Raw genomic sequence first — 18769 nt, forward strand, 5'->3', positions numbered from 1 at the left:
TAGGTCAGGATTAACGCATTGCTTCCCTTTTCCAGAAAAACCAAGCCCACCAGCTAAGCTTGCAGTGACTGATGTGACCAAGGAGAGCGTAACCCTGGCTTGGGTCAAACCAGAGCAAAGCGGAGGCAGCAGAATTACGGGATATGTGGTGGAGGCGTTGGAGAAAGGCCAGGAGAAGTGGGTCAAGTGTGGCGTAACCAAGTACTTGCAATACACAGTGTCTGGCTTGAGGGAGAACACAGAGTACTTCTTCAGAGTCCAAGCTGAGAATCAAGCTGGATTCAGTGATGTCAAAGAAATGATCACCCCGGTTTTGGTCAAAGACCAACACGGTAAGTGACAGTGACATTTTTTATTGTGCTAAAACATACTTGCATGTATTTCACTAATTCTGAGTGATTCCTCGGTTTTCTCAGATATGAGCTTTAGTGTTTCAAATTTATTTTGTCATTTTCTGAAGAATCTCCTGAGGTGGTGATGAAGGACTTCCCCCACAACACAGTCTATGTCAGAGCTGGCTCCACACTCAAATGTGAGATTCCGCTGATAGGCAGGCCACTGCCCAAGGTGACTCTCTCCAAGGACGACGTAATACTTAAGTCAACCATGAGGTTCAACTCCGAAGTCACTCCCGACAGCATAAGGATCACACTGCGCGAGAGCATCGCAGGAGACTCTGGACGTTACGATATCCTGGCTGCCAACTCAAGTGGCACCACCAAGTCTTTTGTCAACATTGTGGTTCTGGACAGGCCCAGTGTTCCGCTGGGACCTGTAGACCTGTTTGACATCACGGAGGACAGCGTGAGTCTGAAGTGGCTCCCGCCTGTCTATGAGGGTGGCAGCCCCATCACAAACTACATCATCCAAAAGAGGGAGATGACCACGGCCAGCTGGACGGACGTCTCCTCTGCTGTGGCTCGCTGCACCATCAAGATCCAGAAGCTTACAACAGGCCTGGAGTACCAGTTCAGGATTAGGGCTGAGAACAGATATGGAATCAGCGAGCACCTTGACTCACCACCTGTTGCAATTAGCCTCCCTTACAGTAAGTAACCATTGTTTCATTTTGGCTTGAGAATGACACCACCCTCACAACTCGTTGTCATCCCGCAGCCTTGCCTGAAGCACCCTCCATTCCAGAGGTCACTGCTGTGACCAGGGAGACCATCACTGTAGCCTGGAAGGAGCCCAAGTCAGACGGAGGCAGTCACGTTTTTGGCTACCATCTCCAGATGAAAGACAAGAACAGCATCCTGTGGCAAAAAGTCAACAGAATGGTCATCCGGGCCACTCACTTTAAGGTTACAAGCATTCACGCCGGACTCATTTATGAGTTCAAGGTGGCAGCCGAGAACGCTGCTGGAATCGGTGAATTCAGCAGGGTTTCCGATCCAGTGCTGGCAATTGACGCCTGTGGTAAGTTGCAATGCCTGAAACTGGCTCTTTGTGACTGTTTACGGAGTCGCTGTTGTCTTATGAGCGCCTTCTGTCTTCCGGCAGAACCGCCCACCAATTTGCGCATTAGTGATATCACCAAGAACTCCATCAGCCTGGTCTGGCAGGTGCCTAACTTTGACGGGGGATCCCAGATCACGGGGTACATGGTGGAGAAAAGAGAAGGAGTCGTTGGCAGGTGGTCCAAGGCAAACCTAACCAACATAAAAGACACACGCTACACTGTGACTGGTCTGACTCAGGATCAGACCTATGAGTTCAGAGTAATGGCCAAGAATGCGATCGGCTCAGTGAGCAATCCTTCCATGACAGCTGGACCTGCCACATGCGTTGACAACTTTGGTACGTAAAACCACCTGTAAAAGGTTAAACTGCCTGGCACGCATTTTCATAAGATTTACATCTCTCTTTCAGGTGCTCCAGAAATTGAAATACCAGCAGAGTACTTGAACGAGGTGAAGCATAGGGCAGGCTCGGATGTCGAACTCAAGTTTAACATCACTGCGAAGCCTTCACCTACCATTGAGTGGCTAAAGGATGGAAGAGAACTCAAAGCCGGTGCCCAACTCTCCTTTAAACACACCTTCGATTGCACAAGTTTGTTTCTGAGGGACACCTCGCGCCTGAACTCTGGTACCTATGAAGTCAAGGTGAAGAACTCCCTGGGTTCAGCCTGCGCTGTTGTCAGATTGCTCATCCAAGGTACTTCAAATCAATTGTCAAATGAATATTTTTTTATTTTTTGCAGGGGAGGTGGTAGGGGGTTAAAGATAAATATTTTAGGTTGCAATATGAATGCACCCCTTGCTTCCCATTCACAGACAGGCCAGGGCCCCCTGCTGGAGAGATCCAGTTTAAGAAGGTGACTGCCGACAACATCACCATCATGTGGTCTCCTCCTGCTGACGAGGCCGGTGCCATGGTGACGCACTACATTGTGGAAAAGAGGGAGACCAGCAGAGTCATGTGGTCCATCATCTCGGAGAAACTTGTCGACTGCATCGTTAACGTGCCCAGACTCATCCAGGGAAACGAATACATCTTCAGAGTCCGCGGGGTCAACAAATATGGCATCGGTGACCCTCTGGAGTCTATGCCCATCATCGCCAAGAATGCTTTTGGTAGGAAAACTGAAAAAAAAGGATGCACGAATTGCCACCCCTGTCGTGGATAACAACCGATGTGTTCATTTCGACAGTTCCTCCCAGCGAGCCATCCAAGCCTCAAGTCTCCATGATCACCAGATCAACCATGACAGTGATTTGGGAGAGACCAGCTCTGGATGGAGGCAGCGACATTGACGGTTATTACCTGGAGAAAAGGGAAAAGAAGAGTCTCCAGTGGTTCAAGGTTGGTTTATGGAAAACTTTGAGGAGACGCTTCTCATCACTGGCGGCAGCTGTACAGCTAATGATAACAATGCCCGGTTGTGCTTCATCGTGCAGGTGGTGAAAGGCACAATCAGAGACACCAGGCAGAAGGTCACCGGCCTTGTGGAGAACAACGAATACCAGTACCGAGTGTGTGCTGTCAACAAGGCCGGAGCAGGGAACTACTCAGAGGCCTCTGAATTATACATGGCTCATGATCCTATCGGTATACATTTGCACCCACTATGACATGTTCAACGAATGCCTTTCCGCTACCGTAGCTGATGGATGCTTTGTTTACCTTTAGATCTTCCTGGGGAGCCGTCCAAATTGCGTGTGGTGGACTCCACAAAGACCTCCATCACTCTTGGATGGGAGAAGCCTGTGTATGACGGTGGCAGCGAGATCACACACTATTTCTTGGAGCAAATGAATGCAGAGGAGCGGGAGTGGGCGACGGTCAACCCGCAAGTTAATACCTGCGAGTACGTGGTTTCTCACCTCAAACCAGCAACCTACTACTTCTTCAGAGTTTCCGCTGTCAATTGCAAGGGCAAAGGAGAGGATATCAAGATGTACCAGCCTGTGCAAGCCAAGGACATCTTGGGTTTGTATCTTCACAAAGACAAAACTATCAGAGTATGAAGATGGCTAGCTAGTTCTCAAATCTTTGTGTGGAACTTTCCTCCCAACAGAGGAGGCTGACGTGGACTTGGACGTTCCCATGAGCACCCAATATACCGTCCGGGCAGGGCGTGACGTGGAGGTGTTTATTCCTCTGAAAGGACGCCCCAGCCCTGGCGTCACCTGGCGACGTGGTGAACGCAACATTGCCGCCGACACGCGCTACACCATCACCAGCACAGAGCGCGCCACCACCCTTCTAATTCCCAAGGTCACTCGCGATGACTGCGGCAAGTACCTGCTGGAAATTGAGAATGGTGTAGGAGAGCCCAAGATCATAACAGTTTCCCTGAAGGTGCTTGACAGTCCGTCCACTTGCCAAAAATTGATGGTTAAGAATGTGACCAGAGGAAAATTGACTCTGAGTTGGGAGGCTCCTCTCATTGATGGTGGTTCACCAATCACTAAATACATTGTTGAGAAGAAGGGCTCCACCATGAAAGCGTACCAAATGGTCACGGACGAGTGTGTCAGTACGAGCTACAAAATGTCAGGCCTGGAGGAGGACATTGCTTATTTCTTCCGCGTGTCGGCTGAAAATGAGTTTGGTGTGGGTGACGCCTGCGAGACCTCGGAGCCCGTCAGAGCCACTGAGACCCCAGGTGCGGTTAAAGACCTGGTCATGCTTGACTCCACAAGATCCTCCGTCACACTGCAGTGGGCCAGACCCGACCATGACGGAGGCAGCCACATCTCTGAGTACGTCATCGAGAAGAGAAATGAGAACAATGTCAGCTGGACTTTTGCTACAACTTGTAAGCACTGCACATGTGAGGTGACGGGGCTGCAAGAGGATTCTGAGATGAACTTCAGGGTCTATGCAAAGAATGAGAAGGGCACGAGTGACTTCTCACAGATTGGCCCAATCACAGTCATGGATTTCATCATTCCACCTGAGGCGTGCCTCGGTGACTACCCTAACGGAGAGCTGGCTGTTCGTGTTGGTCAGAACATCCACATTGAGCTGCCCTTCAAGGGAAAACCAAGGCCTGCCATCAGTTGGCTGAAAGGCAATTTGCCTCTTAAGGAAAGTGAGACGGTTCGCTTCAGGACCACTGACAACAAGACCGCCGTAACAGTTAGAGGTGCCCAGAAGGAGCATGCAGGCCAGTATACCTTGGTTTTGGACAACAGAACGGTAAAGAACTTCTTTGACATTGAGGTAACGGTTCTTGGGCCCCCTTCTGTGCCCGTTGGCCCCATCCACTTTGACGAGATCAAGGCCCAGAATATTATTATCTCTTGGAATGAGCCCAAAGAGGATGGAGGCAGTGAGATTACCTGCTACAGCGTGGAGAAGCGCGAGATTTCCCAAGCCAACTGGAAGATGGTCTGCTCAAGCGTGGCCAGAACGTCCTTTAAGGTTCCAAACCTGGTGAAGGGAACTGTGTACCAGTTCAGAGTACGTGCAGAGAATAAATACGGTGTCAGTGAACCACTCATCTCCACAGAGGTCCTTGCTCAGCATCAATACAAACCCCCCGGTGCTCCTGGAAAGCCAGTAGCCTACAACGTGACCAGCGATGGCATGACCATTCGATGGGAAGCTCCAGGTTTTGATGGGGGATCCCCCATTCTCGGCTACCACGTTGAGAAAAAAGACAGAAATAGTCTCCTGTGGCAGAAGGTGAACTCCACCATCATCTCCAACAAAGAGTACAGGATAATCAGTCTTTTGGAGGGTCTAGAGTACTCTTTCAGAGTCTATGCAGAGAACAATGCCGGATTCAGCCCTGTTAGCGAACAAAGCAAACACGCACTCGCTATCTCCCCCGTTGGTGAGTAACTGTGACCATCATGTTCATAATTATTTATTCGTTGAAGCGGTGCTTGACCTGACATTTTGGGAAATCTTCTTCAGATCCACCTGGCACCCCAGTATGCATTGACGTGACTCGCGACTCTGTCACTTTGAAATGGGACGTCCCCAAGCGAGATGGCGGTAGCAAGATTGTGGCCTACAGTGTGGAGAGGCGCCAAGGCAGAGGGAAATGGCTGCGCTGCAACTTCACTGACATCAGTGAGACCCAATTTACTGTGACTGGTCTGTCCGCCGGAGACAGGTTCGAATTTCGGGCGATTGCCCGGAATGCCGTGGGCACTGTCAGCCCCCCGTCCAACTCCTCTGGATACATCATGACCAAGGATGAGAGCAGTATGCATTCTAACATTTGGAAAAAAATGGAAAGATGATTGTCAGTTTGCAAATCGTAACTTGCCCTTTTTGCAATTTGTAGTCTCTCCTGAGATCGATTGGTGCCCAGATCAGAGGCTGACGCTGAGAGCTGGAGAAAATGTCCACCTTAGCTGCAACATCACCGGTCGGCCAGTACCACAAGTTGTGTGGTACAAGGATGGAAAGGAGATTGACAAGAGGACCATGATGGATATCGAGATTACAGCTGGTATCGGTACCAGCAGCCTGTTTGTTCGCGAAGCAGACAGGAAACACCGTGGCGTCTACACTGTGGTGGCCAAGAACAGCTCTGGTGCCAAGAAAGCTGACGTCACCGTCAGAGTGCAAGGTAGCTATATTCTGAGGACGATGTTCCTGAGGACGACTGCACCATCTGATTTGTCAATTTTTGAAGGATTTACTTATTTTATGTCTTTTCAGATACTCCTGGACCAGTTGAGGGTCCTATCCGTTTCACCGGCATCACGGGCGAAAAGTGCTCAGTCTGGTGGAATCCTCCGGAAAATGACGGTTGTTCCGCCATCACCCACTATGTTGTCGAGAAGAGGGAGACGTCTCGGCTTTCCTGGGCCTTGGTCAACTCCAAGTGTGAAGCCTGCTCTTTCAGCGCCACCAACCTCATCAAGGGCAACGAGTACCAGTTTAGAATATCTGCTGTCAACAAGTTTGGTGTTGGTAAACCACTGGACTCACTGCCCTTCGTTGCAAAGATGCAATACAGTAAGTCTGCCTGAAAGAGTTTATGTGTTGTCCTGTTGGTTCCTCGTCTCAGCTTAATGTTCTGTTCCTGTGCACAGCTGTGCCTGAGGCACCTGGTACGCCTGATTCTACGCATCTGACCGGCAACAGCATCACCTTGTGCTGGACCAGGCCGAGGTCAGACGGCGGCAATGAGATCAAGCACTATATTTTGGAGAGACGTGAGAAGAAGAGTCTGCGCTGGGTGAAGGTCTCTGCAAAAAGGCCCATCACAGAGCTCAGACACAGAGTCACCCACCTTACCGAAGGCAATGAGTATGAGTTCCGTGTCATGGCTGAGAACGGCGCCGGTGTTGGGCCGGCCAGTGGTACATCCAGGCTCTTCAAATGCAGAGAGCCGACCAGTTCTCCCAGTGCCCCGACGGTAATCAAGGTGAGTTAGCATCGAGACAGCAGAGAGACCTCAGATGTCAGCATGATGAAAGCATAACTGGTCCACTAACTGTCCTTTGTGTGTCCATCAGGTGATTGACTCCACCAAATCCTCTGTCACCCTGGAATGGACCAAACCAGTCTTTGACGGTGGCCTACCGATCATTGGCTACAATGTTGACATGTGCAAGGCCAGCCTCGAAGAGTGGCATAGAGTAAACAGCCAGATTTGCATTCACAACCGCTACACGGCCGAGGGCCTGGTTGCCGGTGAACTTTACAAGTTTAGAGTCAGCGCTGTGAATGGGTCTGGGGAAGGGGAAGCATCAGTGATGGCCAATGCCGTGCAGGCTCTCGATAGGCTAACGTCGCCTGAATTTGACATCGATGCCAACTTCAAGCAGACACATACAGTGAAAAATGGCGGCACCGTCTCCCTTCATGTGGCTTTCCGGGGCAAACCAACTCCTCTGCCAACCTGGTCCCGAGTGGATGGCGAACTGCCGGTGATGGCCGATATTAGCAGCACGGATTCTCACTCGAGACTGACCATTGAGGGCTGCACACGCTACGAGGCCGGCAAGTACACGCTCTCCCTGGAAAACAACAGTGGACGCAAGTCCATTACATTTACAGTGAAAGTGCTAGACACGCCTGGACCTCCGGGCGCCTTCACCTTCAAGGATGTCACACGTGGAGCCTTAACCTTGATGTGGGACGCCCCGAGCAATGATGGCGGCTCGCGGATCCAACACTATATTGTGGACAAGCGCGAGGCCAGCCGCCTCACGTGGCAAGAGGTCAGCACCAAGTGCTCCCGCCAGATGATCAGGGTAACAGGTTTGGATATGGGTGTATCATACCTCTTCAGAGTGATTGCCGTTAACCAGTATGGCCAGGGGGATCCTCACGAGATGACCGACCCCATCATGGCGACAGAAGAACCTGCTCCGCCGAAGAGAGTAGACGTTGTGGACACCAGCAGTTCCACAGCTTCTCTGGTGTGGCTGAAGCCTGAGCATGACGGTGGTAGCCACATCAGAGGGTACATAGTGGAGTTCAGAGCCGAGGACAAACAGCTCTGGTCTGTCGCTGGGGAGACCAAGTCCCTTAAGATGTTGGTAGAGGGTCTGATTGATAACACGCAGTATGAATTCAGAGTCAAGGCCCAGAACGACGCTGGCATCAGTGAGCCTCAGACAACCTTAACCTCCGTGCTCATCAAAGAGCCTCGCACTGAACCCACCGCCGATCTCAGCAGCATCACCAACCAGCTCATCAGCTGCAAGACCTCCGATGCCTTCAGCCTTGACATTCCCATTAGCGGCAGGCCAGCACCAAAAGTCACGTGGAGGCTGGAAGAGATGAAATTGAAGGAGACAGAAAGAGTTTCCATCAAGAACACCAAAGAGAGAACCACTCTGGTGGTGAAAGACAGCAAGAGAAGTGACAGCGGCAAATACTACCTGACTCTGGAGAATGCTGCTGGAGCCAAAACCTTCACTGTGACTGTAATGGTGGTTGGAAGACCCAGCCCTCCCACAGGCCCTGTGGTGGTTTCAGATGTGTCCTCTGAGTCCTGCTCACTGTCCTGGTCTGAACCCTCTGACGATGGCGGCACAGAAATCAGCAACTACATTGTTGAGAAGCGTGAGTCGGGCTCGGCCTCCTGGCAAGTGGTCAACTCCAGCGTGAAGAGAACTACCATCAAGGTCACTCATCTGACCAAGTACATGGAGTACACATTCAGAGTGTGCGCCGAGAACAAGTTTGGAGTCAGCAAGTCCATCGAGTCTGCTGCTGTGGTCATTGAACATCCTTTCGGTATGTTTTGGACAGGGCTGTATGTATTGCCTGAAACTCTCTGTATTTTTGGTATAATTATGTTTCCTTCTGATTAACTCCTGCAGTTCCTCCAAGTCCTCCATCTCGTCCGAATGTTGTGAACGTGTCTGCCAATGCCATCAGCATCAAATGGGATGTGCCCTATGCTGACGGTGGTAGCATGGTGACTGGTTACTGGATTGAGAAGAAAGAGCGGAATACAATTCTGTGGGTGAGGGAGAACAAGCTGCCCTGTCTGGATTGTCACTACAAGGTGTCCAGCCTGATCAATGGTCTGGAGTACCAGTTTAGAGTCTATGCCATGAACCTCGCTGGAATTAGCAAGGCCAGTGAGGCCTCCAGACCAGTGGTGGCACATAACCCCGTTGGTGAGTGTAAGACTGGTTTTACACATGCAAGCCTGATGTAAACCGACCCCTATTTCTGGACAAAGCCACGAATGCTTTGATGAAAACATCTCCTCCTCCTCCCCCCTTCAGATCCACCCGGTCACCCTCAGGTGACAGACATCACTCGCTCCTCCGTGTCATTGTGTTGGACCGTGCCCGTCAATGACGGCGGCAGCAACATAGTCGGGTACGTGGTGGAGAGGAAGGTCTATAGTACTGATGAGTGGGATGACAACCGCTGGCTAAAGTGCAACTACACCACCATCACGGAGAACTACTTCACCGTCACCAACCTGGGAGAGGGAGAAACCTTTGAATATCACGTCATTGCCAAGAACGCTGCCGGCGTCCACAGTGCGCCCTCTGCATCCACCGGACCCGTGACTTGCAAGGACGAATACTGTAAGCCCTAAAATGTTTTTGTCATTTTCATCGGCTATTTCAGTTACAGTAGATCCCGACTTCAAGAGCAGATTTTAATGTAAAGTGAAATTATCTTTCTCGATCTTCAGCTCCTCCTCGAGCGGAGTTGGACAGCAAGTTGATTGGCGAGACCATCATTGTCACCGCCGGCTCTGACCTTGTCCTGGACGGTGCGGTGGGTGGTAAACCAGAACCCACCGTTTACTGGTCCAAGGGTGACAAGGCCCTGGAGATTGGTGAAAAGTACTCGCTGACCTACACTAGCACGAGAGCAATGGCTGTCATCAAGAACTGTGACAGATTTGACACTGGCAGATACATCCTGACTGTCAAGAATGTCAATGGAGTCAAGACGGCTACCGTCACCGTTAAAGTCCTGGGTCAGTTGATTTAATCTTCACCATAACTGGAGTTCTTTTTGTGTTTCTTTTTGTCGATGTGCAATTCCAAATTTGGACTTGAGTGTATCCTGTGAAAACCCAGAAAAAGGGAAAGCGATCGCTTACGAATTGGCGGCGAAGTGGTTATGCAAGCTCTTATATCAAAATCACCATTCTATCTTTTGTTGGCTCACAGACACTCCTGGGCCTCCAGCTGATAAGATCGTGATCAGCAGAGTGACAGAGGAGAAGTGCACTGTGTCCTGGAAAATCCCCCTGGAAGATGGTGGCGACATTGTCAGCCATTACATCGTGGAGCGCCGTGAGACCAGTCGCCTCAACTGGGTCATCATGGAGACAGAGTGCAAGAGCTTGTCCTGTGTCAGTACCCGGCTGATCAAGGGCAACGAGTACATCTTCCGAGTGCGGGGAGTCAACAAGTATGGACCAGGTGTTCCACTGGAATCAGAGCCGGTCATAGCCAGGAATGCTTACAGTAAGATTTCTATCTATCCATCTATCCATCTATCCATCTATCCATCTATCCATCCATCCATCCATCCATCCATCCATCCATCCATCTATTTATTTATTTGCCTACACACAGGCAGCTATGGTGCTTTTAGCACAGCAGAAATAGGTTTACTTCTTGACTCCTAAAACAAAGAGGCTCAAGTTTCATGCTGAGTCAAGAGCCAAAGAATACAATTGAGTTTTAAGACATGTTTTAAAGATGGGTGGCTTCCCTAACGTTCAGTGGGATGCGATCCCAAAGAGAGTGGCCGGTAATGCAAAAGGCTACATCCCCTCTGAGCCTCCACTTAGTTGTTAATATCTCTCATCGTGTCTGCTCCGCAGACCTGAGATAGAGAGCTCAGGGAGGTCAGGTGGGGCAAGGCCATTTCAAAATTTAATCAACAAATTGTAGGATCTTCAAAAGTAACTTCCAAAAGGATAAGGAGCCAGTGAAGGGATGCCAGAGTAGGAGTGCTCCCTCTCGCGATTAGCAGTCAAGAGGCCAGCGGTGGCATTCTGGATGAACTGGAGGTGCTTTGTGGAGGATCGGCTGACTCCAAAGTCAAGTGCATTGCAGTCATCCAGCCAAAATGTGACAAAGGCATGAACGACTGTTTCAAAGTGCTTTTGCGAAAGGAGAGGCTTGACTTGGGCCAACTGGAGCCAGCGGGCTCAAGTGCGCAGGATAGGATGGACAAGGCCCACTGGGACCAAACACCATCATGTCTGACTTCTTTTTATTGGAATTCAAGAAATTCAATGCCATTGAGCCTTCTATCCACCACAGGATAGAAGGCTGGGAGTAAGACCCACACTGTATGAATGTCAAAATTAAATCTCAAGTCTTCACTTGTTTCATGCAAGTCTCACGGTACTGTGGCAAGTGGAGTCTCATGAGTCCCAAAGTGCTACATTTACAGACTGAAGTCTGCCTCATGCCAAGTCAAGTGACTAGAGCCCCCACCTCGGTTAAAAAGTCACTCTCGTAAAAGGTCTACTTGCATTTTTGTCTCTGTGACTCTGAACCCGTTTGTTTCTACTCCAGCGTTGCCATCACCACCAGGCACACCGGAGGCCACAGCCGTGGGCAAGGAACACGTCATTCTCGAGTGGCTGAAGCCGGAAAGTGATGGAGGCAGCGAGATCAAAACTTACCTTGTTGACAAACGGGAGAAGAATAGCACCAGGTTTGAGCAATTCTCTCATCTGCAACTAACCAGGATTAGATATCGCCAATCAAGGCGAAAATATGCCCATCTTTTGGCAAATACGGCAGCATTGACACATTGAAGATATTTGGCATTTTTCTTTTACTGAGCAGTTTTTTTTTCTTTCAAGTAATGGCATTCATTTTTCCCTTATTTTTTTTTTTAATCCCAGTTTTTGCAGGTTCATTCTCCCCGTCTATGTTCTCTGTGTTCATGACACATGCTCTTTTTTTAATCGCAAATTAGGTGGACGCGGGTCAATAAGACGTACACCATCTATGACACCCGCCTCAAGATCACAGGGCTGCTGGAGGGAAGCGAATACCAGTTCAGAGTGACGGCCGTCAACGCGGCAGGGGACAGCCAGCCCAGCGACGCCTCACCGTACATCCTCCTCAGAGATCCCACCTGTGAGAATCTCCGTTTGTTTGTTGTGCTACTCTCGGGCTTTTCTTCCAAGTGACACAGCCAGGGGGAAAAAATGAAGGATTAAGGATCAATTTGAAAATATTCACCTATGATTTATTTTTAGGAACATATTAAGACTTGAGCCGCGAGCAGCTATAAAGGGCCAATGCAGCCCGTGGCAACGTTGTGGTACCAGCACTTTGGGACATATAAACTTTTGCTTGCATCCCCTCATAGACACCCCAGCCCCCCCGTCAGCGCCTCGCATCACAGACACAACCAAGCACAGCATCAGCATGACTTGGACCAGACCCATGTACGACGGCGGCTCAGATGTCACTGGCTACGTGGTGGAAATCCTAGAGCAGGGTTCTGAGCAGTGGTACCGCGCCACAGCCAAGGCTCTCAAGACCAGCGAATATCTAGCCGGCGGTCTGGTCGCCAATAAGAAATACAGGTTCAGGGTGGCGGCTGTCAACAGCAACGGCACCGGAGAGTTCAGTGAACCCAGCGCTGAGATCGAGCCCCTTGAGAGAATTGGTGAGTCTTGCCTGGAGGACGTTATTCATAATGCGACCTCCTGACTCTAATGGCATTGCCTCCTCCCAGAAATGCCCGACCTGGAATTGGACGAGGACCTGAAGAAGACTGTTTGTCTTCGTGCTGGAGGAACACTACGACTATTTGTGACTGTTAGCGGACGCCCGACACCAGTTGTGTCCTGGAGGAAGACGGGCGTGGAGCTGCAGAGCCGCGGCCTCATCGAGACCACTGACGGCTACACCATGTTGATAGTGGAGAAGGTTGACCGATACGACTCTGGAAAGTACATAGTGGAGGCGGAGAATCCGTCAGGCAAAAAGTCTGCAACCGTCCTGGTCAAAGTCTATGGTAGGAGAACATCCAAACATTGTGTGGGAGCAGCTTTAAAGTCTAATTCAACGTTTGGTGCTCATCTCCCACAGACACTCCTGGTCCTCCAGCTTCTGTGAAAGTGAAGGACTATACCAAGGAGTCAGTTGTCATCACCTGGGACGTCCCCAGTATTGACGGCGGCGCTCACGTCAGCAACTATATCATAGAGAAACGGGAAGCCAGCATGAAGTCTTACAAGACTGTCACCACAGAGTGTAGAAAGACCCTGTACAGGGTCACTGGCCTGGAGGAGGGTGCGCACTACTTCTTCAGAGTACTACCGGAGAACATCTATGGCGTTGGTGAGCCCTGCGAGACAGCTGAGGCTGTGCTGGTATGCGAAGTGCCATCAGTGCCTCTGAGCCTCCAGATCAGTGACATCACAAAGTCTTCTGTCACCCTGCGCTGGGAGAAACCGATGCATGAAGGCGGCAGCAGGCTGATGGGCTATATTATCGAAGCCTGCAGGGTGTCTACAGAAAGGTGGACCACAGTTGCCACCCTCAAAGCCTCCACTTCTCACTACACTATCCAGTCTCTGACAGAGAACGACCAGTACTTTTTCAGAATCCGAGCCTTTAACAGCAGAGGAACCGGTGAGGCCATGGATATTGTCACCCCCGTCACCATCCAAGAAATCAAAGGTATAAGAGCATGACTGCCAAGAGACGCATGTCTTAGCGAGTGTAAAACGCTTTTATCATTTCACCTGACCTGTCTGTGCTACCTCTGTGCTCACCTCCAGTGATGCCAAAGATCGACATTACCAGCATTCCTCAGAAGACTGTCTATGTCCCCCGTGGTAAACCCCTCGATCTCAACTTGCCAATTACGGCCAAACCGCAGCCTGTCTGCTCCTGGTTCTTTGATGGCATCCAGCTGAAGGACAGCCTGGAGCGCATCAAAATCGAAAGCAACGGCAAACATGCCCATCTCGTCATCCGCGAGACCACCATCAACGACACCGGAGACTACATGCTGGAGGTCAAGAACGCCATCGGTGTGGCAACTGAAGTTATTAAAGCCATAATCCTCGGTAAGGGCGCCGGCTCTCCAAATGGACACCAGACCGATTTTCAGATACCTGCTTTGTGAGATTTGGACCCTGCTCTTCATGTGCTTTTTCAGACAAACCCGGCGTGCCAATCGGCCCTATGAAGATCGTGGAGGTTGATGGCCTATCGGTGACGGTTAGCTGGGAACCTCCAGAGAAGGATGGCGGCGCTAACATCAGCGGATATGTGGTAGAACAGCGCGATGCTCACCGCCCCGGTTGGATCACCGTCTCCGAATCGGTGACCCGACCGTGCTTCAAGTTCACCAGACTCTCTGAGGGAACAGAGTATGTGTTCCGTGTCGCTGCCATGAACCGCTTCGGCATTGGTTGTTTCCTGCAGTCGGAAGTGGTGGAATGCAAGAGTGCTGAGAGTGAGTCCACATTTCAAATTGACCGCAACAATCTGTAGGCAATGTTTGACTTGGCTTTCGAGCTACGGTTTTCCTCCTAATCTATCCTGGTTAACTTGCACAGCCATCCCTGGACCTCCGAGCAAACCGGAGGTGCTTGACGTCACTCACGAGGGCATGACCCTGACATGGCATCCGCCGGAGGACAACGGTGGCTCCACCATTGCCGGTTATATTATTGAGCGCAAGGAGCCTCGTTCTGACAGATGGCTGAGGATCAACAAGAACCCAGTGACCATGACCAGGTATCGCTCTTCTGGCCTGATTGAAGGCCTGGAGTACGAATACCGCATCACTGCCATTAACTCCAGAGGCACTGGCAAACCCAGCGAGACCTCTGCCATCACTGTTGCCATAGACCCCATAGGTACGTGATATGGTAATTGAAGTTTACCTAAAAAGTACTTGTGAATCAGTCATTCTGACCCTAGGTGTACTGTTCTGAAATAGCACCACCAGGTCCTCCGGTTCATCCCAATGTCACAGACACCACCAGAACCTCCGTGTCCCTGGCCTGGATGCCTCCTGTGGAGGAAGGTGGCTCTGTGGTCACTGGTTACTTTGTTGAGATGCAGAAGGTGGACCAGGTGGAGTGGACCTTGTGCAACACCACACCCACCAAAATGTCTGAGTATACCCTCACGCACATGCCTCAGGGAGCTGAGTACAAGTTCAGAGTCACCGCCTGCAATGCTGGTGGCACTGGAGAGCCCGCAGAGATTCCTGGCGTCGTCAAAGTCCAGGAGATGCTGAGTAAGATTCAGTGTTTGTTCAGTCGAGTCACATGATTTGCAGTATCAGAGATAACCAAAATCTCCACTGTGTCTGCCTTAGATTATCCTGAATTCGAACTGGATAGTAGATATGAGGAAGGCTACATCGTGCGGCAAGGAGGAGTCATCTGCCTATCGGTGCCGTTCACTGGTAAACCCATCCCTACATGCAAGTGGACCAAGGATGGTCGCGACATCTCTCACCGGGCCATGATCGCCATCAATGATGATCTGACGGAGCTCGTCATCAAGGAGGCTCACAAAGACGACACGGGTACTTATGACCTGCTGTTGGAGAACAAATGTGGCAGGAAAGCTGTGTACATCAAGGTAAGGTCAAATCCTGCGACCTACACCCAGTGAAGTTGTTTATTTTTTTATCTCATGTGTGGATGTCTGTATATCTCCAGGTGAAGGTCATTGGGCGCCCCGACGTCCCAGAGGGACCTCTGGAGTTTGACGATATTCAGGCCAGATCAGTTCGAGTCAGCTGGAGACCCCCGTCTGACGACGGAGGCTCTGACCTCCTTGGATATATCGTGGAGAGGCGAGAAGTCCCCAAGGCTGCTTGGTACACAGTGGACGCCCGGGTCAAAGAGAACTCCCTGGTGGTCAAAGGCCTAAAAGAGAATATGCAGTACCACTTCAGGGTCTCTGCTGAGAACCAGTTTGGTGTCTCCCGGTCCTTGAAGTCCGAGGAGCCTGTCACAGCAAAGACACCGCTCTGTGAGTAGCGACAATGTACCGTGACTTAAAGGTACCCCGACTATGTCAGTGTACTGTACCTTCAAAACACAACTCTGATTGCAGCCGTGAATTGTTAAACCTCTGGTAACAAGGGCACCTCACCTCACAATCATATGCGTCACTCGCCGTGATGAGAATTGTGGGATTATTTGCATTATTTGCACATGAACATTTGTGCTTTCAAACCCAGGGCTTTTGACGTGGGTTTTTGACCCAGGGCAAATTTGATGGAAAAGTGGTCCATCAAATTTATCCCAACTCTTCTGAGCCTTTGTTTCCTGATGATTTATCAACAGGCCCACCAGAACCTCCCAGCAATCCTCCAGAGATCATGGATGTGGCCAAGTCTTCAGTGACTCTGTCATGGGCCCGGCCCCGGGACGATGGTGGCTCCCGTGTCACGGGATACTTTGTTGAGAGAAGGGAGGTTTCCACAGAGAAGTGGGTCCGCCACAATAAGACTCACATCACGACCACCATGTACAACATCACCGGCCTCATCCCCGATGCGGAGTACATGTTCAGAATTGTGGCTCAGAATGACGTCGGCCAGAGTGAGCCGGGCCCTGCATCCGAGTCGGTGGTCTGCAAAGATCCATTCGGTGCGTAAATGTCACATGATGGTGCAATCAGTGGCGGGGACCTAATCAAGTGAACCTTTGTTGTTGTTGACCTGCTCATTGATTATCTTCTCGACAGATAAACCGAGCCAACCTGGAGAGATTGACGTCATCTCTGTAACCAAAGACTGCATAACCATCCATTGGTCGCGGCCCGACTTTGACGGGGGGAAGGAGATCTTGGGATATTGGATAGAGTTCAGACAGGCCGGCGAAAGTGCCTGGAAAAAGTGCAACAAAGAGCGTTCGAAGGACCGTCAGTTTACCATGGGCGGCTTAATGGAAGCTACCGAGTACGAGTTCAGAATCTTGGCCGAGAACGAAGCCGGGCTCAGCAGGCCTAAGCGCACACCCATGGGCATCAAAACCAAGTTGAGCGGTGAGTGACAGTCATGGACTTCTTCATCTCTCTGCTCATAATACCAACTCAGTTTCTGGTTAAGTTGTCAAATTGAAATGGACTTTTGCTCATGTTCGGCAGTCGGCGAGGCTCCGGCTCTGAAGGAAGACATTCTCGATGTCACAACCAAACTTGGAGAATCTGGGACGCTGTCCTGTGGCATCATCGGCAGACCTCTGCCAGAGATCAAGTGGTACCGCTATGGCAAAGAGCTGATTCAGAGTCGCAAGTACAAGATGAGCTCGGACGGCCGCAACCACTCCCTCATCATCATGACCGACGAGCAGGAAGACGAGGGTCTGTACACCTGCAGGGCCATCAACGAAGCCGGGGAGATCGAGACCAGCGGCAAACTGCGGCTACAGGCTGCACCTCAGCTACACCCCGGCTTCCCTCTGAAGGAGAAATATTACGCCGGAGCTGGCACCAGTCTCCGCCTCCACGTGGTCTACATCGGCCGTCCCATTCCCCAGATTATGTGGTTCTATGACAAGAAGCCTCTGAACACGTCCGAGAAAGTGATTATTGAGAACACGGAGAGCTACACACACCTGGTGGTGAGGAACGTTCAGAGGAAGACCAACGCTGGCCGTTACAAAGTGCAACTGAGCAACAAGTATGGCACTGTCGACACAGTGTTGCGGGTTGAAATCCAAGGTAAGGTGAAGATTTGAAGAGGGTTAAAAGATACAATTTCATTGCCGCGACTCTAAAACGGCCTGTTTTGATATTCCCAGATAAGCCATGTATCCCCGAGGGCCCAGTGGTGGTCGAAGCTCTACTGAAGAGCTCCGTCATTATCAGCTGGAAGGCTCCCAAAGACGACGGTGGCGCCATGATCACCAACTACATTGTGGAGAAACGCATGGCCAAGGAGGGAGAAGTGTGGAACCTCGTGTCGTCCTCTATCTCTGGAACCACGTGCCGCATACCCAACCTTGTGGAGAGTGCCGGTTACTACTTCCGAGTTTCTGCTCAGAATCAGTATGGTGTCAGCGAGTCTCTGGAGATCCCCTCGGTGGTCATCATCAAGAGTCCATTCGGTGAGTCGCGCACACCCAAACAAGGAACTTATCTTCATTTGATTTTAGCTTTGACCATCTCATGGTGCTTTATTTGTTCAGAAAAACCTGCCATACCACAGCAACCCTTCATCATGAGCTCCACCGAGGACTCATGTGTTGTCTGCTGGAAGCCGCCAATCAGTGACGGCGGAGCTAAAGTGTCCGCCTACTATCTGGAGAAGCGTGAGAAGAAGCAGAACAAGTGGATGTCAGTCACCACTAAGAAGATTGTGGAGACGAGCTTCGAGGTTACAGGCCTGATTGAGGGCTTCGAGTACGAGTTCCGCGTAAAGTGCGAGAATTTGGGCGGTGAGAGTGACTGGAGCGAAATCTCAGAGCCCATCGTGCCCAAGTCCGACCAGTCCCTGCGTGCTCCTGGCTTCAGGGAGGAGATCCGAGACATGACTGTCAAATACCATGCGAACGCCACCTTTGTTACCAAGGTTCTTTTCTCTATGCCCAAACATCGTTTGACAGCAATGCATACCTTGTACTTCTGACAGTTGTCATCATGAGTTCCTATTCTTTTCCCACCTGTGTGCAGGTGACGGGACATCCCAAGCCTGTGGTGAAATGGTACAAAAGTGGAAAGGAGATCCAGGCTGACGGAACCAAAATTAAAACACAGGAGTTCAAGGGCGGTTACTACCAGCTTGTCATCGCTGCTGCTGATGAGAGCGACGCCACAGTCTATCAAGTCAGAGCGACCAACTCTGGAGGATCCGTCTCCACCACAGCAAACTTGGAAGTCGAAGGTAGACATTCAAGTCGCTC

The 18769-nt window shown here is 50.7% G+C and overlaps 1 protein-coding gene across 1 annotated transcript in view; it reads left to right on the forward strand.

The window, feature by feature from the left end:
• ttn.2 (titin, tandem duplicate 2) overlaps positions 1-18769 on the forward strand; it is a 174926-nt gene that overhangs the window by 147556 nt on the left and 8601 nt on the right. Inside the window, exons 219-254 of the mRNA XM_052081957.1 lie at positions 36-332; positions 461-1048; positions 1117-1419; positions 1504-1800; positions 1873-2160; positions 2280-2579; positions 2657-2808; positions 2904-3054; positions 3136-3435; positions 3524-5290; positions 5374-5667; positions 5750-6037; positions 6130-6429; positions 6507-6841; positions 6933-8664; positions 8751-9053; positions 9165-9476; positions 9587-9877; positions 10074-10373; positions 11439-11580; positions 11848-12011; positions 12247-12549; positions 12619-12900; positions 12975-13568; positions 13670-13960; positions 14053-14352; positions 14456-14758; positions 14842-15144; positions 15226-15494; positions 15575-15890; positions 16208-16513; positions 16611-16910; positions 17013-17588; positions 17669-17974; positions 18056-18438; positions 18540-18750. Coding sequence (XP_051937917.1) covers positions 36-332; positions 461-1048; positions 1117-1419; positions 1504-1800; positions 1873-2160; positions 2280-2579; positions 2657-2808; positions 2904-3054; positions 3136-3435; positions 3524-5290; positions 5374-5667; positions 5750-6037; positions 6130-6429; positions 6507-6841; positions 6933-8664; positions 8751-9053; positions 9165-9476; positions 9587-9877; positions 10074-10373; positions 11439-11580; positions 11848-12011; positions 12247-12549; positions 12619-12900; positions 12975-13568; positions 13670-13960; positions 14053-14352; positions 14456-14758; positions 14842-15144; positions 15226-15494; positions 15575-15890; positions 16208-16513; positions 16611-16910; positions 17013-17588; positions 17669-17974; positions 18056-18438; positions 18540-18750 — 13947 coding nt within the window. The remainder of the gene's footprint in view (positions 1-35; positions 333-460; positions 1049-1116; positions 1420-1503; positions 1801-1872; positions 2161-2279; positions 2580-2656; positions 2809-2903; positions 3055-3135; positions 3436-3523; positions 5291-5373; positions 5668-5749; positions 6038-6129; positions 6430-6506; positions 6842-6932; positions 8665-8750; positions 9054-9164; positions 9477-9586; positions 9878-10073; positions 10374-11438; positions 11581-11847; positions 12012-12246; positions 12550-12618; positions 12901-12974; positions 13569-13669; positions 13961-14052; positions 14353-14455; positions 14759-14841; positions 15145-15225; positions 15495-15574; positions 15891-16207; positions 16514-16610; positions 16911-17012; positions 17589-17668; positions 17975-18055; positions 18439-18539; positions 18751-18769) is intronic.

Source organism: Hippocampus zosterae, chromosome 12 (assembly GCF_025434085.1).
Source record: "Hippocampus zosterae strain Florida chromosome 12, ASM2543408v3, whole genome shotgun sequence".
NCBI classification, from domain to species: Eukaryota; Metazoa; Chordata; class Actinopteri; order Syngnathiformes; family Syngnathidae; genus Hippocampus; species Hippocampus zosterae.